This window comes from Gigantopelta aegis, chromosome 4 (genome assembly GCF_016097555.1).
Source record: "Gigantopelta aegis isolate Gae_Host chromosome 4, Gae_host_genome, whole genome shotgun sequence".
NCBI classification, from domain to species: Eukaryota; Metazoa; Mollusca; class Gastropoda; order Neomphalida; family Peltospiridae; genus Gigantopelta; species Gigantopelta aegis.
In genome coordinates, this window is record NC_054702.1 from 16369900 (window position 1) to 16395078 (window position 25179).

Here is a 25179-nt window from a genome sequence, read left to right on the forward strand (position 1 = left end):
CATAGCACCACCACCACTCCCACCCGCCTGCTACCGATTTGATCGGGCTGCTGATGCTCCCTTGCACCTGCCAGTGCAGGTGGTCCCTCCTCTCCCCTCCCCCCACCTTTCCTGTCATGGACGGAGGAGCCGGCCAAGGCCGGCTCTTGTGCCCACGACAGCCGTGCACTACAACAGCTTGTTCTGAATGTGCACGTAAAACCCTATGACCTGACATGACATGATATCATGTTGTATGGTAAACATTTCTTGTTGCTGGTATGCTGGGGGGTTTTCTCTCTCTCTTTTTTGTCGACTGGCCTCGGTGGCGTAGTGGTTAGGCCATCGGTCTACAGGCTGGTAGGTACTGGGTTTGGATCCCAGTCGAGGCATGGGATTTTTAATCCAGATACCGACTACAAACCCTGAGTGAGTGCTCCGCAAGGCTCAATGGGTAGGTGTAAACCACTTGCACTGACCAGTGATCCATAACTGGTTCAACAAAGGCCATGGTTTGTGCTGTCCTGCCTGTGGGAAGCGCAAATAAAAGATCCCTTGCTGCCTGTCGTAAAAAGAGTAGCCTATGTGGCGACAGCGGGTTTCCTCTAAAAAAAATCTGTGTGGTCCTTAACCATATGTCTGACGCCATATAACCGTAAATAAAATGTGTTGAGTGCGTCGTTAAATAAAACACTTCTTTCTTTTTTTCTCTTTTTTTCTCTTTTTTAATTGGGCTGAATATTGGTCAGACTAAAGCCTAATGTGTGAGTGCATGCCATAATCATTGTCAAAATATCTCCTGTGGACAACATGCCTGGTTGTGCTTCTTGGATTTTGTTTTGTACAAAAGCTTGACTGGCCTTACATTTTTCTGCAACTTTGTCTTAAGTATGGTACAGTTTGTTATCTGTGGTTTATATTGTTTGTTTCTTTTCTTTCTTTTTTGCAGGCGTTTATTACAAATGGGTGTATTTAATGCTGAACTCTACAACAACCTAGGACTGTGCTGTTTTTATGCCCAGCAGTATGATATGATATTAACCTGTTTTGAAAGAGCTATTTCACTGGCCGATGATCAAACACTGAGTGATGTGTGGTTCAACATTGGACATGTTGCTTTGGTAAGATCAACTAATAAAATGTTTTAAAATCTAATCTGTACGGTAAAACGGGATGGGAAGTAGCTGCATGGTAGAGTGCTCGTCTGAGGTGCGATGGTTCATAGAATCATGAATGGGTTTTTGTTTTTCCTGGTGGGCGGGGCGTAGCCCAGTGGTAAAATGCTCACTTGATGCACGGTCAGTTTGGGATTGATCCCCGTAGGTGAGCCCATTGGGCTATTTTTTGTTCCAGCCAATGCACCACGACTAGTATATCAAAGGCTGTGGTATGTGCTATTCTGTCCGTGGGATGGTACAAATATATATAAAAAATATAGCAGGTTTCCTCTCTAAGACTAAATGTCAAAATTACCAAATGTTTGACATTCAATAACCAATGATTAATAAATTAATGTGCTCTAGTGGTGATGTTAAACAAAACAAACTAATTGTTTTTTCTGTCTCGGTGATGAAAGTTTTCCAGCTTTATCCATAATTCAGGATTTTTATTTTTCAGTTCAATGTTTCCACGTTTCCCACTGTTTAACCACAATTTTCACATTCTCCATTCAAAACTGAACATATCGTGTTTCAGCTGATACTATATACTTACTATGCATTCTGAATGGGGGCTGCCATTTTAGACCATTGTGCAACCTTATCCCTGAGGCCAATATCATACCCAACCACCAATATTAAAATTTCTAAATTTTGTTTTCATAACCCACTTTCAAGTGTGAATTGCCATGGTATGTGTAGTCCTGTCTGTAGAAAACAGCATACAAAAGATTCCTTTTTGCTGTTTGCTTGGATTGACCTTTGTGGTGGTAGCAGAGGTTTTTTTTCACAATCTAGATCTGGGCCTGTGTTTATAAACCTCTAGAGTCTTAGATTCGATTCTTTAATAACATTATATGCATGCAATTTGTAGGTGTTGCCATGCTGTTTAAGTTTTAAGATGTTATTAACGACTTTACAAGTTTTATAAGCATGGGGCTGGGTGGCTGGTTTCATGTCAAATACAGTGAACCCTCTCAAAACTGGACCCTCTGTAAACCGAATACCCTCAAAACCGGAAATTTTCGAGGCACCTTTTTAAATATCTGTACAGAAGAGAACCTCTTTAAACCGGATACCTCTTATAACCAGACTTTTTACTTGATCCCAAGGGTGTCCGGTTCAGAGGAGTTTCACTGTATCTACCAACAAATGGTCCTGCACTAGCCAGATGCATCAATTGATGACAATATTAATCATTAACCGTGTTCTGTTGCTTCCTCATTCCTGGGCGAAATGGGTTGGAGTAGTTGGACTTCAAGTACGATAGGGGCAAGACATAGCCCAGTGGTAAAGCGCTCGCTTGATGCACGGTCGGTCTGGGATCGATCCCCATCAGTAGGCCCATTGGGCTATTTCTCGTTCCAACCAGTGCACCACGACTGGTACATCAAAGGCCGTGGTATGTGCTATCCTGTCTATGGGATGGTGCATATAAAAGATCCCTTTCTGCTAATTGAAAGGAGTAGCCCATGAAGTGGTGACAGCAGGTTTCCTTCTTCAATATGTGTGTGGTCCTTAACCATATGTCCGACGCCATATAACCATAAATAAAATATGTTGAGTTCATCGTTAAATAAACCATTTCCTTCTCATGTACGATAGGCATTTCAACATTCATTGTATAAACATACACTTATAGTATTAATCATTTGGTTAATTCAACATTTATCCTGAAAAATAATTCTGATGTAGTTGTCTCCTAATCTACACTGTCTATAATAAATGACCCAACAGTAGCTTGTCTGTGGTTCAGTTTTTGTAGCAATGATTGTAGTTTGTGATATATTGTTTAAAAACTGTGGCTAAAACAGTAGCACATGATATCTGTTTTCTTTATCCACACCTGTTCTTGTTGTGTTTTCCAGGGTATTGGTGACACGAATCTGTCGTATCAGTGCTTTAGGATGGCACTGGCTAGCAATAATGACAATGCGGAGTCCTACAATAATCTCGGAGTTCTTGAGCTGAAGCGGGGTCACGTAGAACAGGTACGTTGTCACAACTCGCTAATCAACTGATTGTCATTAAACAAATATTTCTTGTGCTTATTCCAATGCTTATAACGCATGGCTCTCAAGGGCGGATTATGCTTTACGTAAGGGGGATTTCCGAAACAATATTAAATGTAATATAATTTGAAATTATAAATTGTACGTGGACATCAATTTAGATCTATGTGGTGGGGGTGGGTTTTTTTAGCTGGGGGGGGGGGGGGTCCATGCAACTGGGAAGCCCCCCATAATCTGCCCCTGGCACTCCTACCTACAAAGCCAAACATGCAAATGCACACAGTCCTTTTCCAAATCTGTACAACCCAAATATGGCCACGGTTATTACAGATCTATAAATTTAATGATTAGTGTATATTCCTTCAAATGTCATTCAGTTGCATCATCCATGAGGCTAAATTATTTTGACAAAACAGTCTAATGTTTTCTCTTTGTGGCAGAATCGGGTATTACCCAAAATTAATATACAAGTAGTCAGCAGTCGGCATATTAATGGCTGAGTTTTAAGTATATTTGCCAACATAACGTAAATCTTACATTAGTCTTCACCTCAGCAGTGTATCATAATATACATTTTTATCAGATCCCACCCACACTGTTCTATCTGTGTTGTGCCAGAAGGTTGTGTTTGCCATTCAGCAAGTTTTATAGAGCCATCAGGCAGAGTTTATCTCAGACTATCCCGTAGTTGTTAGTATCTTCAACTCTTTTATTTGACATTCTAGATATGATAAAGAAAAGAAGAACTGTTTATGTAAAACCAGTGTGTAGTACACTACCTAAATGAAATGGAATATTAAAAAAAAAGACTTTTAAATGATAAAGAACAGGATTTAGTTTGAAAGGTATCATTAATTACCAGGTGTTACAGTGTTTATTATTGTAGAATTACTTGAACCGTACAGTTTAGTTCACAAATGTATATTACACAGCTGATTTTCGGTGTTCTATCTGGCTGTGAAAAGTCCTGCATGATTTGCTCATTTTATTTTCCATTTGTGACTGTCAAGTACTGTTTCAGTTTCACAAGTTTGTTAAACAATGCATGTTATGTCCATGTGACCAATTAACTGAGTACAAATTCCAGGATTGCTAACAAGGTGCAAGACAGAATTACCTTCCTTCTCATTCACACTAATGAATACATTAACTAATGAATTCATTTTGCATTTATTCTTTTATAAAGGCTGACAACCACACACACACACACATACACACACACACACACACACACACACACACATATTACATGATATTATATAATGCATGCTATTTATATATGTAGTAACAGAGCACCATTAAATATATCTCCATTCTGATTTCACTTTTACATGTAAGTAAGACGATAGCATATTTACATCATATTTGTATGATATAAACTTTGCATGTGTCCACTAACAAGAAAGCTCATGTTTGAATTTGCCAAGAAAGATGGAGGGGCACTATCGAAAGCAGTTTCTGCAAAAGTCCATTTGTTTTCTTTGTTTGTATTTTAATTTCAACTAACCCTATTAGTATCTGGGTTTTTGCACAGTGATAAATGGTTTAATACCCTCAATCTATGATAAATGTTATTTGTTCATGGCTTGTTTGAATAATTTAATTAATTAAAGTGTCTGGATGCTTGTGCCACTTACCAGCAGACTTAATGTGACATTTTATTCTTCACAGTTTGAACTTCTACTTTAACAAAATAAACTTTTTTTCTTTTGATTATGTTTTGTCTAAAGAACAGTTGGGATTTATCATTATATCTTTTGTTAATTATCTCATTTGGAATTGATGGGTGCGGTGGAAACACTTACCACAAATTTTCTAAAAATATATGTACTGTAGCCACTTCCAAACTGTTGGGGGGGGGGGGGGAGACGTAGCCCAGTGGTAAAGCGCTCGCTCGATGCTTTGTTGGTGTGTGATTGATCCCCATTGGTGGGCCCATTGGACTATTTCTTGTTTCAGCCAGTGCACCGCAACTGGTATATCAAAGGCTGTGGTATGTACTACCATGTCTGTGGGATGGTGCATATAAAAAATCCCTTGCAGATACTCAAAAAGAGTAGTTCATGAAGTGGCGACAGTGGGTTTCCTCTCTCAATATCTGTTTGGTCCTTAGCCATATGTCAGACGCTATATAACCGTAAATACAATGTGTTGAGTGCATCGTTAAATAAAACATTTCTTTCTTTCCAAACTGTTGCTGATTTAGTAACAGAACAATACTAAATTCATCTTATAATGTGTTTTTCATTCAGTTCATGAGAAAATAATGTAAATCTTTTCATCTTTTGGCTAGCAAGAAATTATTAACAAATAATGTATCAGTAAAGCATATTTATTTAGATTTTGCTTTACATAAATGTAAAAATAATGATGTGTTACTTTATTCTGGTCAATCCTGTCTGAGGGATGGTGCATATAAAAGATCCCTTGCTACTAATGGAAAAATGTAGCAGGTTTCTTCTCAATGACTGTGTCAAAATGACCATATGTTTGACATCCAATAGCCGATGATTAATAAATCAATGTGCTCTAGTGGTGTCATTAAACAAAACAATTTTATTTTCTGGTTAAAAACTAAAACATTAATATAACATAACACAGTAAATAGATGAATTACGGTATCTAATATTGTCTAGCACTGAAAAGATTATTTAATTATTTATTTCCTCTGAGACATTGGAAGTTCCTAAGTTAATACCAATTTTATGTAACATAATGCTGATTGCTCTTTATAAAAACCATACAAGCAGTTTCTGATGTTATTAGCAATTTATGTCATAGCAAATATTCATCATTTCTGATAAATACTTTTCCAATATTATTATTAGATTTTATCAAATTTAAAACAAGAGCAGCTTAGATTAAATTTTTTAATTTCCTAATTGTTTTACTTGTTTGCTATTTTTCACTGTGTGTATTTGGATGAGTGTGTGTCTGTCTATGTGCATGCATATATCTTGTTTTATGATTATGTACAATCTGGTAGGTACCAGATCATCCACTTTGGTATGGTAGTATATCCTGGAATATCAAAGTGTTGAATTTCATAATTAGGTCAGTATGACCTACCATTCATATCTCTCTGATGTGAGCATAAAAAAACAGGTATTGTCCAGCAAATATCTTCTATACTGCTTGATCCCAGATCATTGTTATTAAACATGGTGTTTTATTACATACCTGTTCAATCTTACTACAATGATAAAGACATTTTGAAATGTGTGATAAATGTATTTTGTGTCGCACATATGTGCGATATGGACTGGAACTTTTAAATGGGGAATTCCCTTTTTCTTTTTACTGCAGTTAGCGCCTTTTATTTACTGACGTCATTCATATATGATTTATAAATGACGTCACATCATTTTTGTAAAACATTAAAGAAGGTATGTAATAAATACAGAACTTTACATATGTTGTTTTCAATTCCTACTTCCTATTTATTGCACTCATTTATTTTGCAAAAGAACATTAGGCCATTCTTGCACAAAATAAACTTGTGCAATAAATAGGAAATGAAAACAACATATGTGAAGTTCTTTATATGTATTATATTCAGGAAGTTGGTGTTTCACATAATAAAGTTGAAGTGTTCTACTTTTGATAACCATGTGAAATGTGTAAGGATGTGCTATTTGCTTATATGTGCCAGTTTTGATACCATTCAAAACTGGTATGTTTTGATATACTAAATTTGACGTTATGTAGATATACACGCACTGTATAACTTAAATATTAGTATAAGTAAATGAAGAAAATGCTCCTACACTTTCCAGTATCAGTTGTTCACATAATTAATACGCCTTTTAAAGAACTTACCTTTTTATGACACCCAATAGCCGATGTGTATTTTTGTGTTGGTGTGTCGTTAAACATTCATTCTTTCATTCATTCGTTCATTCATTCATTCCTTATAAAGAAAAGAATCAAAATAGTTTCACCAAAACATTTCCATGGTATCAAAGTTGCAACACCTTTCTGCTTGAATAATTTTGTGACTACTACAACACTGTGTGGGTGTTATTGTATTGATTACTATAGAATAGTTGTCAACAACGCAGTTCATAAATCACGATATGTGACATGACAGTTTCCTTCACTGACAAACAATAGAGTCACACAGTGGGTACACTGAGGTAGATATTGGATGTTTCATTGTAAACAGTTTACACTGTATCATACCATATCACACATTCCATTTTGGTACAAAAGAATTCATTTCATGTCTTTTTCTAGCTGAAAGAAATAAACTATTGGCTTCAGTAGTATATTATAACAATTTCAGCATGAAATGGGCTACGATTAACATAACTTAGTAGACTAAATCTTCTGAATTTAAGTATTTATCACAAGAGTAAATGAGAATCAGTAAAATTACCATTAGGTACAGTCAATGACTACTCATGTTTTTCACAATTCAGTCAATATTAGGAATGGGAGAAGGATAAAAACCATGTTCAAAATGGAAAAACTGTTGGTATATTGGGGGCCTATACTCAACAGTGCTTAATAAGATGGTTTTATGGCAGCAGTCTCTTTGTATGCTTGTTTTATAAGTAATTCTGTCATACCAATACCATGGGCATGCAGTGAGAATATCTGCATAAATTACCATGACATTTTATTCCAATGCAAAAATTGCTGAATGTTTGGCCACTTTGTCTTGTAATGTACAATTTATCAATAATTTTATGTTTAGATTTGAGGTGAGATAGCTCATACTTATTTTGAATATTCTTTGGATTGTGAAAAAACACCAATGTTTGTGAACTGTCCCCTAATGCAAGACACCTAATTTCTTAGTCACATCCTTACTTGGCCTTCCAGGATTCATGATCTTTCAGTTTGCATCATGAATACCATTAAAAACAATTATGGTATTATGACACCATAGGGCAATGCATGATTTGATTCTAAATGTTATTTTGTCCATGTTTTAATATAATGATCAAGTACATGTATGTACTTTTTATTTAATTTTTTCCACTTTTGTTTTTGACAGGCTCGAGCATTCTTTCAAGCAGCATTTGTGTTGTGTCCACACCTTTATGAAGCACATTACAACTTTGCATCTTTAGCTGACCAGGTAAGACTTAACAAGAAACAGACTATTGTGTGTAAACTGTTCTCAATGCAATGGTGGCTTGGTCATGTCATTCAGTTTTGGCTGATAGGATTGTCATTGGTCAAGTAGGAACTGGGTCCCTGCTTTTATTGATTTCAAATATTTAATACCATCACATGCATGCAATTTTTAGGCATTGCCAAGACGTATAAGTATCAAAATGCTGTTAAATACTTGAATGTAGACTTCAAAAGTGTTACAAGCATGGGGCCTGACTATTCTTGTACTAGCATATTATTTCTTTGCTTTCTTCATTTGTCCAGACTGTTGTGTGTAACTGGCCTTGATGGTGTAGTGATCGTGTCATCAAGCTTAAGAACCATAGGCTCATATCCTTACTAGTATCAGCACAACTATAGCTGACATGGCAAGCTTAACAAGAAATGGATTATTGTGTGTAGCTGACCTAGGTGGTATAGTGATCATGTTATCAGTTTTAAGCCTGGAAGATACTGGGTTCATAGCCTAGTACCAGATTCAACTCGGAGTGAATTGGTGTAGAAGTTACAATAGCTGTTGAAATTCCTGTATTTTTAACCTGTGCTTTATAACAAATAATCAAAACATATTTTTAGTGTAAGGATGTCATATATTAGTTCATTTATTTATTCATTCATTCATTCATTCATTCATTCATTCATTATATTTACGTTTTTTAACACCCAATAGCCAATGTATTTTTCATGCTGGGGTGATGTTAAACATTCATTCACTCACTCACTCACTCACTCAAGCAAGCAATCAATCAATCAATCGATCGATCGATCGCTCGCTTACTCACTCACTCACTCACTCATTCATTCACTTTTTATTTTGTCATGAGGTCTCAGTGTCATAGTAAGGCAGCCTGAAATCACCAATTTATTACTGTACTATTACTAACAGTAACAATGCTATGTGATTTAACATCTATATTAATAAATGGCTGTCAAGGACTAATCCATTAATCGGGCGACACCTGCTTGTTTCTCATTACTATTTACATCACGTGCTTGTCAAATTGTAACTATCTTCCAACATGTCTTACCCAACCAGCGTGACACTGTTTTCTATTTATGAACTTTTCACAATTGTTGTTGAACTATTGCCTGATAAGATATTCCAGGTGACCACCTGTGAAACATGTCATACAGTGTGCTACAAGAGCTTGTATGTTATCATATGTCACACCTTTGAGAGGTCCTTCACTGGTCACTTCACGGCCCGCCTCGGTACTGGTCATTACCATTACTGCCCACTTCTATACTTTAGCTGTGAAAATTGCTCATAGAAATAGTCATAAACATCTCAATACTGGTTTTAATGATCGTATCTAGTTCCTGTATGATATAATTTCTAGAGCTTGAACTTTTGTTTGGTGTCAAACAGGGCTTGTTATGAACACACTAAACAGAATACCTCTTGTTACAGTACAGATGTCATGAAAAATGGATTATTGTTTAGTGTTACACAATCTATAAGCCCTAGATCAATGTTCATCTCACTGCATGTTAAAAACTTTTTTTCTTTTTTTTTAATTTAACCTGCATTGAGTTACAACTATGACAGACACCAGATACAATGTTAGGTTTATTTTTTACTTTAAGCTTGAACTTTTTATAAATGAAAATAAATTACACATTGCACTTTGTTGTTTGTATAATAATGGTCTGACTATGAAAGATACATCAGAATTGTTCCTTTTATACTTACTCAGGCCTAAAAATAATAATGTATGTTTCTGGGCACCTGATCCTATCTTTAAAGAAAAAGACTGACCTAATATTTCATCTTGATCCGTAAGGATAAATGTAGTGCGAAAAAAAAATCAACCTAATTTCTTTTCAGCTTATTCCCTAAAAATTTGTTTTGGCCTTATTAAAATGTTTTGGTGTCCTTGTTATATTTTTAGATTAACTTGCACTAATGCATGGTTTAAAGTCACTGACCCTAGTTCCCGAAGTATATTTACCATAAATTCTGTTTTACACGAATGCATTTTGAGTTACTACACACACAAGAATAACCAAAAATATATTGGGCTGAATTTACAAAGCCTGTTTGTCATACACACATGTAATTATATACATTCACAATGCTTAAACACCTGTGCTAAAGAAAAACAGGCTTAAAATCCAGCTTTTGATTTTTTAAGTTTTAGTACTACATCAACTAATGTGCAAAACAAAATCTTATTGCCAGTCCCATGGGAATTAACAGAGTCATACTACAGAAAAAATAATAATAACCTTTAAAACAGCTGAGAATTGTCATCCAAAACACGTCTGTTTTGTTCTCCAGATGCTGGAAAATCATGTTTTGAGGTCATTCAAAGATAAAACTTGTTTTAATAATTAGAGTCTGTGCCTTTAAGATTTAAAAAACCCGACCATTTTAAACACTTCAAAGATTACAGCACTTAAAGGGCATTTCCAGGAACACGTTTACAAACAGTCTGGTCCTTGTTTATGTTGACTCTGCAAACTGTACCAGTTACACCTTCTGCAGGCCCTTGGCACATGCAAGTAATTATCACACTGTTTCACATAAAAGCTCGCTAATGAAGGGTGTTGTCACAAAACACAATGCAAACTTTATCTAGGGAAAAAAATTAAATGCAAGGGTGTGTCAAGTTTGTGGATTAATCATCCATAAAGTCAGGACAGCTGGGATTTTGTCTTTTCTAGCATTGAGCTAGGGAAACAAGGTTGCTGTGAATATTTAATTGAGTTGGCATGGTTCACTGACATTAAAAGAAATTAGGAAAGGAAAGGAATATTTGTTTATTGATGTCTTAGCACATTTTTAACTAAAACTATTTGGTGTCTAAAATATTGATGCTATGGCTTATTTTAAGCTAAAACTGTTTGGCGTCTAACATATTGATGCTTTAGCCTATTTTAAGCTAAAACTGTTTGGCGTCTAACATATTGATGCTGTAGCATATTTTTTTCTTCTTTTTTTTTCAACTTATTTCCATGCTTATGACCAATTAAGGTTCAAGCACATTGTCCTGGGCACACCTCAGTTATCTGGGCTGTCTGTCCAGGATAGTGGGTTAGTTATTAGTTAGTTAGTGATTAATGAGAGAGAAGAAGGTGTAGTGGCCTTACACCTACCAATTGAGCCCTTAAGAACTCGCTCTGGGTAGGAGCCGGTACCAGACTGCGAACCCTGTACCTACCAGCCTGTAGTCCGATGGCTTAACCACTGCGCCACTGAGGATGGTAGCATATTTTAAGCTAAAACTGTTCAGTGTCTTAACATATTAATATTTGAGAAAGATAGGAAACCTGCTGCTTCTGCCGATAAAAGACCAAGGAATATTTTATATGCATAGACTGGATAGCACATATATAAGGGCGTAGGAAGGTGCCAAAAAATATAGGGGGGGGGGGGGGGCACACTTTTATATTTACACACTTTTACACTATTATAAAGCAAATATAAAACAAAATATTTTAAAAGAGGGGGGCATATCCAGGTTTTTTGCAATTCTGTTGATAATTATTGCCTATTATATTATAAATTTTTTAACATTATATTTTTAAAAAGGAAGAAAAGAATTGAATAAAAGTTGGTGAGATTCATATCAGTTAATAGGGTTACTATGTATACCAGTAATAGAAACAGTTTTTATGAAAAAAAGACAGCCATTATTGATTAATATTTTTGCTCTGATCAGATGTATTTACATAATTTTATGTATTTAAAAATGAAAACCTCATTAAATGTAGCTATGAGTACAAATTGTCTATAACATATCTACATATTACCTATGTATTTACATCCATGGAAGAGAACATATACATTTGGCAGCAAAACTCAATAACCTGTTAGCATCAGTAAATGGAAAGAAGGCACCAGAACAAATTGAAAAAAAGAAAGAAAGAAAATTGGGTAGAAAAAAAGAACAACAGAAATGGAAAGAAAGAAACAAATATTCATACTTTACAAGATGTCAAATAATTCCATACACATTTTCTTATATTCTCCTAATCTATTTCTTTTAACACACCTTCCATTACGCCTGTAAATTGTAATATATATGTATGTCAACTGATTAGCTATAAACGCTCATGGTTAATCAAGTATTGAATTAAAAATAATTCACGCACTTAGCATATGAGTTTATTGAAGATTTATCATATGATTTTATTGAAGATTAATTACACGACACCTAATGAAAGATTTTTTATTAGCCATATGGGCTCAAATATCTGGGGTAATACGTTTTGATAATTACATAGTGTGCAGATTGCTTCTATAGCCACTGATTGGCTGGCTTTAAAAAGACATTTGGTTGGTTGTTCGCTTTCATTCATTTAATGTTTCCATTCATAAGTCACATTACACATACATTATACAATCCATCAAGATTTACAGGGAAATTTTTGACTCATTTGTTTCTTAAACATGAAATGGTATACATGTGTATTTTGATAAGCAACAATATTAACAATATAGAAAAATAATTATTCTGTAATAAAATCAGTCATATTTTTTTAATATTATAAACATTTGGCTGTTAAACGAATGCTGTTATGCACTGATGTCCTTTACATTATATTATGTAATGTGTGTATTGTTATGTGATGTAATATTTGGATAATAGAATTTCCTTAGATAACAGAAGACTTTTTATATTAAGAAAACAGTTTATGGTGACAGTGCGTAATGACAAGAATAACCAACTTGCTATAAGGAGTTATGCATTATATGTATCTTGAGAATGAATGTTGTAAAACCCTATCCAAACGTTACACATTAGAGCAATCAGCTATATTTGATTATCTTATGAAGAATATTACTACACAGTGGGCACAACACAGGAAGTGTGTGTGTGTGTGTGTGTGGGGGGGGGGGGGGTCCTCTAATAATTTGCAGCTCCCTTTTTTGATAATAGGCACCCTAAAATATTATTTGATAAATCCACATTTCAGGCAGTGTGTATAGTAACACAATGAAAATTATCACTTTGTAATGTAAGATAATTGACAGACAGCATACATTACTGAGAATTCAGTTGACAACAAGCAATTACAAAATGTATTGTTAATTAATTTGGTGAGTAGTGACATAATGCGTGGGACTTGACTACTGGAATGTCTACTCTCCTCATTCAGTTGTGAAGTTCAATATCAAGTCTGGTTAAATTAATTGATAAGTCTAAAAAAATATATCCAAATTTGTGAAATGGACAGGTTCTGGTTTATCCAGTGTTTTAATTCTCTGAATAAATAAGGGAAAATTTGGGACTGCGAAATTTGGCTCATTTTAACAGGAATTCATGTTTTCAGGTTCTGGTTTTAGCAGGTTCCACTGTATTTTTTTACAGTTGATTATAGGCACTGTATAGGCACAATAGACTATTGAATAATAGACTGGCCATGCAGACATGTAATGGCACTTATTCACACTGGTTGAAAGCATGTTTGGTTACTAAAAATCATTAAAAAAATTTTTGCCAAACCGAACATTATTTTGCACAGTTTGTTTGTTTGTTCGCAATTGGCAACTTTGGCAAATGACAGTGCAAACCCTGTTACATGTTATGTGCAGGCCTACTGAATGAAATCAATATTTCTTGATGAAGCAATTACAAAAGTAGGTCATTGTGACCCAATATCTGTCAGATTTGTTTTTTTTAGATGTTACTGTTGTGGTGCAGTTTTACATAGCTTGTGGAATATGAGTCTTTTATAGACACATACTTCCTGGAAAAAGTGAAGAGATTTATTTGAGTTTGTCTGACATATTAACTACTGGTGTCATGTTGTTGTACTGCATGAAGTATGTTCATGAATCACAGGAAACACACTTTTGTTTCTGGTGACCTAATTGTACAGGGCAGGGCGTAAGTCCTTGGAACAATTGATGATCATTGAGCCATTGTAAAAATGTCAGATGTTACTTTCAGAAAATTATCATTGACAGTGACTATTTACAGTATTTTGAAAATGGTGGTTTTGGGTTGGGGTTTGGGTTTTTTTTTCAATTTGCACAATGCAAATGAGGCAGTTAAACTTCGTCTCCTTTGTTTTAACCTGTATTACATTATTAAATAAACAACTGTTTGAAAGCATCTATGTCCTTATATTAACTCACAGTTAATAGACTAGGTGGTTTTTATTCATATTTCAGCGGTCATACATTTTCAGGCACATTCTGCTTACAGTAAACAAGTAATTTTAATTCTGTATGCATTTGTTTGGTGCACAGAAACTTTTTTCCATGACTAATAAACAGAGATGTATGGTAGCTTGAATGTTTTTGCCAAATCACTCTAAATGTAGTTTAAAAATCATTATTAGCTGGTTAGTAGGAATGATATCTGGAGGGGGCACATAATCTCATGGGGGGTCACAGCCTCTTAGTGCATAAGCCATATTTTTACCATTATTTAAATAGAGTATTACAAAACAATTATATTTTCATCCCCATCTCACCCTACCCAGCTCCTATGTGCCTGATCAGTGTAGTGTCATAGCATGCTATTTTATCATGTAGTGATGTACCAAGTAATGCATCAGTTTGAAAGAAACTGCTGTAAAATGATGTCTGACAATTTGGCAGGATTAGAGTTACTGGTAGCTTTATGATAGCCATTATGGTAGCCATTATGGGCCTCAGTGGTGTCGTGGTTAAGCCATCAGACATAAGGCTGCAACCCAGTACCGGCTTCCACCCAGAGTGAGTTTTAACGACTCAATGGGTAGGTGTAAGACCACTATAACCTCTTCTTTTTCACTAACCATTAACCACTAACAACTAATCCACTGTCCTGGACAGCCAGCCCAGATAGCTGCTTGAACCTTAATTGAATATAAGCACAAAAATAAGTTGAAATGAATGAAATAGCCATTTAAGTGATTTCAAAATGACCAAGCTGGATGAAACCCAGTCTGAGTTTTAAGACTGAAGAGCATTGTTTTAAATTGACAATTATTGTAAACTAGCATAAATGTACTTTTTAACATTCCTATAGCTACTGAAGGTTCGGGCAATCCCATCGTGGGCCCAGTTCCAGTAACAGTGTCTTTAGTTGAATGCAGTTAGATAAAAGTGATCAATAATTATTTATTAAATATGTATAGTCCCAAGTTTCTTCATCCCATTAAGAGATCCATTTCAGAAAAGAATAAACACCAAGGGATTTGAACGTGGCATGAAAAGCATAAATGTTGAATTATGATCTTTATCCAGACACATTTGTCATTTGATTAGCTCCCATTTATTTCCCATAGTGGATTAACCAATCCATAATAACTTCATTATGTTTCCCTTGGAAATTTAACCACTGAATGTAAGCTATTCCATCTTTTTTTTTAAATTTGTTGTTGTTGTTGTTGTTTTTTTCTTTCTGTGTGTTTTTGTGCTTGTGCTTGAATGTGCACTTGTCTACAGTTATGAACGTTGTATTTAGATAAAGTATCTTGTATGGTTATTTAATGTACTGTACCATATTATTAGCAGTACTGACTATTGCTGTTAGCATGAAAGATAGATTGTTGATGGAGAGGTAAACTTCATACATGAGTTACTGGTTAACTACAAGCTATTAACATCTGTCATGGACATACAGTCCGGCTACCTGAAGTTTGTGTTTAATTCAGTACATGAGGCCCCAGGTGAACTATATGTGGGAAAAGATTATGAATAGGGCCAGTCAAGGGTGTGGATTTGTTGGTCAGTAAGGGGCCTCAGTTCTTGATACCCATAACTGATTGTTTCATGAATTATGGGGATGCACCCCTGACTGTGATCTTGGGATCATTAGACAGGACATTCATACTGAATCATAGTTTTCTTAGTTCACGTCAGCCACAGTATCAGCCACTGGACATGTCAGAGACCAGACCCATGGTGGACATGCCTGAACTTGAAATGAACATGGGCATAGTCAAGATGTTTGGACTTGAACCTTATTAGTTGACACACCTCTCTATCAGATGGCCAGAATGTAGCTTAGTGGTAGAGTGCTTGCTTTTTTGGGGTCATACATTAATTGTACTTGATATGCTAATTTTTTGCCCTCCAGACCATTTTCCTATGACTAGTAAATTAAAGGCAATGGTATGTACTGTCCTGTCTGCTGAAAAAAAAAAGCATATAAAAGATCCATTTGTAGTTTTTTTGGTAGGAATAGCCTATGTGTTAGTAGCATACAATGTATGTGGTTGTAGCAGGCCTCATCTCTCACTATTGACTTAAGTGTCGAAATAACCATGTGTTAAATACCAAATAGTCTTAGTTTACAATGTGCTGAGGTGCCATTAAAGAAACATTCCTTTCATTACTGTGAGATTGGTTTAAGTTTGTTTCTCACGCATAAACGTTGGTCTTGCTGCCATGACGTCCACGGAGCTGAGTTAACCAGGTCTGTCTGTGTCCGGTAATGATGGCTTCAGCTGACAGGTTCCCTGATTTACCTACTACTTGTTACCATTAAACTGAACATCCTTCCCACTCCTCCTCCTAGTGACCATACAACACTGACAACATGATCTATGGCATTCACCTTCCGCTGGCAAACCTACACAGATAACTGTCTTCTCTTGCTTATCCTTGTACTGTGGTCGCTATTTGTATCTTGGTCCCTGCTTGTGTTATGGTTAGGTCAGTGTTTGCTATCAATGTGAGAATATCAGAAAAATGATGAGGTAGCAAAATACACAGTTATTGAAGGAAATTGTCATCAGTTTAAACTAAGGTTATTTTGTTGTCTAATATACAGTTATTGTGACACTTAGTTTAAAGTTTGAGATAGGAAAGCTGTCAGCATGATCTAGGTTACTCCTGCTGAATATAATATTATGTACTTTTTTCATAGAGAGAACAGTACATGCCACTACCTGTGATATGCCATTTGTAGGCCATTTGATTGGGACAGGAGAAAGAAACATTGGGTGCACTGATGGGAGGTTAATCCTGTAACTAAGCATACCTAAGATGATTGGGATGGGAAAGAAGTATTGGGTGCACAGAGAGGAGGTTAATCCTGTAACTAAGCATACCTCAGATGGGTAGGTCTAATCTAATACTGTGCTATATCCAGTCACTAATATATAAGTAGAGTAACTGGGCCTCAAATAAAGACACTTGACTAATTATTAGGTAGTGTATAACAGATGAACTTGTTTAAAATGTTTGCTTAAATGATTAATTGTGGAAACTCCAATGTGTTTGTGGTTGCCGTAGTGTTTGTAGTACCGGCTATTTCAAATGTTTATGTGGAATGAAAAAGCTATGTATCTCTGAAACTAGGGTTAGCAGCTTTAAGACGCTTTAACAATCATGTGCTTTTAACTTTTTTTATTGTGATGATTGTGTCAACATTTTGCATTAAACTATACTTTGGGCTTTTTGTGTGTATGTTTAGGTATTTTGATCAACTACAATGGTAGTATTAAGTCTACAAAACTTCAAACACATACATGGGGATGGGACTTCGTCCAGTGGTAAAGTGCTTGCTTGATGCATAGTCTATGATCAATCCCTGCCAATGGGCCCATTGGACTATTTTTCATTCCAGCCAGTGACCTCGACTGGTATATCAAAGGCTGTGATATGTGCTATCCCGGCTGTTAGTGTGCATATAAAACATACCTTGCTACCAATGGCAAAATGTAGCGTTTTTCCTATGTTAAATTACCAAATGTTAAATATCCAATGGCCGATGATTGATTTATTAATGTGCTCTAGTTGTGTAGTTTAAACAAAACAAACTTCTTCTTTTTTTCAAACACAGACACAAGCCATACATGTAAATAAACAAATACCACTAATTACTTGCAAATATATATGTCAAAATAAGCCACAAATATGGTTAATTGTCTGCATATTATTCACTCCAAATCCATATAACTGTAATTGAAATGTGTTTAATGCATCATTAAATAAAACATTTCTTTCTTTCTTTCCATATTATTAGCTGTTTAGTTACATATTTCACTGAAATGTGTACATAATTTACTGAACTAGATAGGTTTTATTTCACTTAATGTGATATGCTGAATTAGATTTGATTTATTTCATTTTGTATGATTAATGTTACGTTGACCTCATTCATTGCTAATACATCACACTGGACAGTGATGTCTTGACTGATATCTATAAATCTAGATATCAATAGGGATATGTATGTATGAATGTTATGACTAACCCTTCCTGCTTGTAATGTTAACAATAAGTTGGGGTCATGATGAAGCATATTTGACCTGATTTACCAACTGCAAGCTTTCATTTAAAGTTGAAATGGCACATTAGGAAAGTAGGTTTTGGAAAATGTCATCATTGCAATTTATTAATTTTCATGACAAATTACTCGTACTAATTTGTTTAATAGCTGAATTATATTGATGATATGCATATATTACCTCTTTTTTAAAATGTGCATAAATAAGTGAAAGCTTATTTATTCAACCCTCTACCCAAGACTGTGTGGAAAGGGGTGGGCCTACCAGACCTTACACTGTGGACTCTGTAATACCCCGACCTTGTGTCAACTGATTTTTGTTTGTTACTACACCCAGTTGTGTTAGGTTAGGTATTGTATGTAAATATATAATTTATAAAATAAAATTCAAACAAATAATAAATTGGCAAAATCGATTCAATATACATGGAATAGTTACATGTATTTTTACGTATATGTTTAAAGAAAATGTTAGACAAAGCTGGTACACATTTTACATTCTAAAACATGCATAACCTTGATTCAGTGGAACAAGCTATAATGGCCTTCATGTAGCCTCATATCCTAATCTTTTGTCATGCAAATAGCCATAGTTATTTATAGGATAAAGAACCTGCATTCAAAACATACAGAGATTTTTGTAAAATGAAAAAAAGTCAACTTTGTGCATTTTACATGTAGGATCGATCCCTGTTGCTGGGCCCATTGGGCTATTTCTCGTTCCAGCCAGTGCACCACGACTGATATATCAAAGGCTGTGGTATGTACTACCCACTCTGTGGGATGGTGCATATAAAAGATCCCTTGCTGCTAATCGAAAAGAGTAGCCCATGAAGTGGCGACTATGGGTTTCCTCTCTCAATATCTGTGTGGTCCTTAACCATATGTATGCTGCCATATAACCATAACTAAAATGTGTTGAGTGCATTGTTAAATAAAACATTTCTTTCTTTCTTTCTTTTTACATGTAGATGATGAATTGTATATGAAATATGTTGGGGTTTGGCTTTGTTTTCATGCATATGTAAAGAAAACAAGGATTGAATAGGAATTAAATTCAGTGTCTAAACAATTGAACAGGACTATAGTATGTAATTAGTCTTTACATGTAACTTAGCTATTACCCTAATGTTATTTCATTTTAGTTTATTTTTTAGTTTGTATCCATTTAAGGTTCAAGCACACTATCAATGGCACGCACCTCAGCCATCTGGGCTGTCTGTCTTGTTAGTGGTTGATGAGAGAGACATTGGCGTGTGTTGGTCTTACACCTGACTAATGTCTTTGAGCCATTAAAGGTTCAAGCACACTATCAATGGCACGCACCTCAGCCAGCTGGGCTGTCTTGTTAGTGGTCGATGAGAGAGACATTGGCGTGTGTTGGTCTTACACCTGACTAATGTCTTTGAGCCATTAAAGGTTTTATTCAAGCACACTATCAATGGCACGCACCTCAGCCAGCTGGGCTGTCTTGTTAGTGGTCGATGAGAGAGACATTGGCGTGTGTTGGTCTTACACCTGACTAATGTCTTTGAGCCATTAAAGGTTCAAGCACACTATCAATGGCACGCACCTCAGCCAGCTGGGCTGTCTTGTTAGTGGTCGATGAGAGAGACATTGGCGTGTGTTGGTCTTACACCTGACTAATGTCTTTGAGCCATTAAAGGTTCAAGCACACTATCAATGGCACGCACCTCAGCCAGCTGGGCTGTCTTGTTAGTGGTCGATGAGAGAGACATTGGCGTGTGTTGGTCTTACACCTGACTAATGTCTTTGAGCCATTAAAGGTTCAAGCACACTATCAATGGCACGCACCTCAGCCAGCTGGGCTGTCTTGTTAGTGGTCGATGAGAGAGACATTGGCGTGTGTTGGTCTTACACCTGACTAATGTCTTTGAGCCATTAAAGGTTCAAGCACACTATCAATGGCACGCACCTCAGCCAGCTGGGCTGTCTTGTTAGTGGTCGATGAGAGAGACATTGGCGTGTGTTGGTCTTACACCTGACTAATGTCTTTGAGCCATTAAAGAAAGAAATGTTTTATTTAACGACGCACTCAACACATTTTATTTACGGTTATATGGCGTCAGACATATGGTTAAGGACCACATAGATTTTGAGAGGAAACCCGCTGTCGCCACTTCATGGGCTACTCTTTCCGATTAGCAGCAAGGGATCTTTTATTTGCGCTTCCCACAGGCAGGATAGCACAAACCATGGCCTTTGTTGAACCAGTTATGGATCACTGGTCGGTGCAAGTGGTTTACACCTACCCATTGAGACTTGCGGAGCACTCACTCAGGGTTTGGAGTCAGTATCTGGATTAAACATCCCATGCCTCGACTGGGATCCGAACCCAGTACCTACCAGCCTGTTGACCGATGGCCTAACCACGATGCCACCGGCGCCGGTTTGAGCCATTAAAACTTGCTCAGAGAGAACCTCTAGATACTGGAATGCAAACCCAGTGCCTACCAGCCTTAAGATCTGTGGCTTAACCACTTAATTTAAACTTGCACTGACCACTTGCTCTGGCATAACCACTGTACCACTAAGCCAAACCCCACCCCCATCCCTCACTAACCCCACCCCAGTGTTGTCACATGTAATCCAAATACCAGGTAACTTAAGTAGTGACTCACTTGTCACTGGAGAGCTCCAATATGTTGTTACCCTCAGGTAAACAGTGACTTCTGTGGTGATATATGGTTCAGACATTAACATGGTGGTTAGTGTTTGAGAAGTACTCTTCAAGATCCGTCATTTCTCTAACAGGATGACTTCTGTTTGTAGAATTGACAGTGAAATATTGCTGTGTACACACAAAACAAGTACCGGTAGTGAATATTTACTGTATGGGAATAAGCCCATGTTCGCGAATAAGCCCACCTACATTTTTTTAACATTTAAAGAATTGAGCCCAAATCCGTGAATAAGCCCAGCATAAACAAATTCAAAATAAACAAAATAATAATAGAATAAATAAAAATAAAAAAATAAAAAATAAGAAGAAGAAGGGAGCGAGAGAGTTGTATGCTACAGATCTCTGTCCTTCATTTGACAATGAACTGACCCCCTTTCTTGTGAATAAGCCCACCCACTATTAGGCTAATAATGAGTTGGTTCATCCCCCTGGGCTTATTCCCAGTCAAATATGGTAAAGAGACTGTCTCAATTTATGCCATTGTTAATATTGGTTCCAAGTTACAGAGCTTTTTGGAAGGACTAAAATTATATATTAAATACATTTTCTTGTTTAAAATATCTAATGTCTTCAGTGTGTTTTTGACCATCCTAATATTTGTAGTACCGTGGTTCCTCAAACTTTATTTTATTTTCTAGTATATACATTTTTTTCATAAATATAAATTTATTGGGAGATAAATCCAGTTTAGAGATGCACCATCTCACAGACAGGATAGCACATACCATGACCTGATATACTAGTTGTGGTGCACTGGCTGGAACAAGAAATAGCCAAATGGGGATCAATCCTAGACTGAACTTAAATCAGTTGTGTGCTTTACCACTGAGCTACATCCTGCCCCCCCCCCCCCCCCCCCCCCCCCCGATATTATAAACAACAAAGTGTGTAAGCATGTGATTATAGTTGCCAAAAAGGCTCCATTAGTCTGAAATATCTCAATTCTGTATTTCCCCTTTAATACTGGTTTTATTCCGAGTCGGTCTCAAGAGACATGATGGTGGCAGTGTATAAACACATTCCATCTGTGCATGTGTATTTAGGATCAGGTTGCTGCATCTCTGTGCAACTTTCTTTTTCTTTTGTAAACTTTATTCCCACAACAGATAATATAGAACATGATGAATCCTTCCTTTCTGTTGTTAACTAAAAGTGGTACACTTACAGGACATGTAAAAATATGGTGAAGACCACAAAGTAGCCTCATATATATATATATATTTTTTTTTTTTTTGGATGAGTTAACCAAATTACAGCAATCAATTTTTTTACATTGGCCTGGAACTAATGACTATTTCTATTTGTCATCAATTCATCGAGTCCCCAAATATCTGTGTAAAATTTTGCTTTATTTAGTCAAACTTAATAAATTGTACTTAAAAGTTCATTAATTTTTTTTAGAAAAAGTTGTAATAATATGTTATTAGCTCTAATAATTTATGATTTCTATTTTTATAAAATCATAATTCTTGACCACAGGTCATCTCTTTTATTATATAACAGCGTTCATTCCTTGTATTGTTTACTGGAGACAAGTGCAACATTTAGAGCTGTTCAGCCATGGCGCTGACCCTCAAAGCTATTTGTCAGAAGAATAATTCAATGCTATTAATTTGCTGCTGGACATCCCATTGTTGATCATCTGTCTGGTGTGTCGGAGGCTGAATATTACACTTTTAATATAACGAGAAAATTGACATTATAATTGATTAATTAAACCTGCCTTTCTGATTCTTGTGTGCCGAATCCTTTGGGGTAATATCCGTCAATGGGCAAATTAGATTTGAATTGTTATTGGCTTGTTGGACGAGATGTTGAAGATTTTGATTAGATATAATGGCTGGGTCCATGTGGTTATGTGACTCATGAATAGCTACAGATAATGTTCAGTGATGTGCCACATTGTCTTGTAATACATCTGTTAAACCTGTCGTTCTCTTTTTCAGATCCAATTAAAGTTACCATAGCTAACCATTGATCTGAATCATTCAGAAAAACCTGAAGTGTTGTTATGAAATGAATGTCTGAGTTTTTCGTATTCTGATGTTATTGTAACCCATATTTTGTAATAACAAAAAGAAAAAAGCTATTGATAAGCAATTTTTTTTCTCTTTTGAACATGGTTGCAACTTATTCTTCCTATTTTGCCATTTGATGCAAATGTTAAATACATCACTGAATTAGCATGTGAAAATATTTTTGTTTACAGTATGACCACTGACACTGTACTGGTGGTACAAATGTTACTTTGCATCTGATGATATCACTCATAGTCATATATTCTAGGAACATATTGATGATGTGGCTCAGTTAATTAAAATTAAATTATTTATTTCAACAGCATTATGTGGCATTTAAAAAAACTCTTGTGATTTACTATTTTGTAATAAATGACTCATTCTCGTCTGTTATCTGTTAAATATCTTCACCCTCTTGCATCATCGGTTATCTTGTTAGTGAGAAATGATGGGCCGAGAATTGAAATCAATTCACTGAAATGATATTTCTTGCCCTAAAGCAATTGCATTTACATAATTTATGTTCTCCTGTGTGTGTAATCGCAGCTAGAGTGCCACCTCGTGGTGTCATTTTGTGACAGTCAAGTGGCCCTCGGTGTGCATGTGTTTGATGTAGTTACCTAATGTGTGGTAAGAACCGGTAACCACCACCACAATCACCAGACCCTGCTACTAATCCTTTTATTATTGTCACAGGCGATTGTGTTCATATTCAGTCATCTTCCCGTGTGTGTTGCTATTACTGATTGATGAGATATCACAGGGACTTAATGGACTGTGTGGACTACTTTCATCACACCTGGGCCATTGGGGATAGTAATGTTTAATGAATAAAATAGACCACTGGTACAATGGGTAAGCCATTAGCCTGAAAGCTGGTAGGTACTGGGTTCGTACCCCTGTACTGGCTCCTACTCAGAGCAAGTTTAACTACTTAAGGGGTAAGGCCACTACACCAACTTCTCTCTCACTAACCACTAACAACTAACCATTAACTCTCTGTCCTGGACAGATAGCCCAGATAGCTGAGGTGTGTGCCCAGGACAGCATGTGTGAACCTTAATTGGATATAAGCACGAAGAAGATAAAAAATCATAATAAAAAATTATAAAAATAAAATGGTTAAGCTGGTAGGTTATAGGTTTGTTTCCCGATACCAGTTTCATACTAGTTAATTTTAATGGCTGAACTACTTTCTCATGTTTTAGAGTAGGAAGCTGCTTATTCACAGTGGGCAGCTATGTTATGCACCTTCATAAATAATATAATTAATCTATAATGTAATAGCTGGTGTAGAATTTAAAATCAGTTATGAAATTGCTGGTGGCTTGTTTATTTTGGCAAGCTGGGTCCGATTAGTCAAATATGCTTGAATTTTGTTAGTATGTTGCCAATATTCTTGTTAATAATATTTGTAAACAGCAAGAGATATTAAGAATGTTCTGTTAAGGTTACACACCACCAATAATTATTCCATGCCGTTCAATATAATTTCTATGTCAGAATATATTCTGTGAAAAATACAACATTATCAAGAGGGCCATGTGACTACTAATTTTAGGGAGTTCTCTCAACTGATGAGTATCATGTAAAAAATCAACATATATGTTGACCACAAACTTTTTCACTTAACTGTCCTCATGCCTGAGCACTGCCTCGAGTTGCTGTTACAAAAGTGGCAGAATATTACTTGTACAGTTGTTATCAGTTAGTACTACATGTAGCAAGCAACTTCAAACCAATGGCTTATTTAAATACTACAGATGTCAACCTACGTGTAGTCATCAAAGAAAGATTTCAAAAACCATATCAGAAGCTTGTAGCAATTTTTTTATGTGGAACTATTTACTAAACCGGATTTAAGCTGCTACAGCAAGTAACGACACGACAAATATTAGCTCATATTTTGTGTTGATTTAAATTTTTGTGAATATGCAGATATCAAATGTTGAACATGTCCGATAGTAGTGTTTCAGTATTTTGGAAGTATTTTGGTAATAACAGTAA

The 25179-nt window shown here is 35.9% G+C and overlaps 1 protein-coding gene across 1 annotated transcript in view; it reads left to right on the top strand.

The window, feature by feature from the left end:
* The window catches only part of LOC121372727 (tetratricopeptide repeat protein 8-like), a 46659-nt gene that overhangs the window by 18802 nt on the left and 2678 nt on the right, over positions 1-25179 (top strand). Inside the window, exons 8-10 of the mRNA XM_041499205.1 lie at positions 929-1100; positions 3005-3127; positions 8151-8234. Of these exons, the coding sequence (XP_041355139.1) occupies positions 929-1100; positions 3005-3127; positions 8151-8234 (379 nt within the window). The remainder of the gene's footprint in view (positions 1-928; positions 1101-3004; positions 3128-8150; positions 8235-25179) is intronic.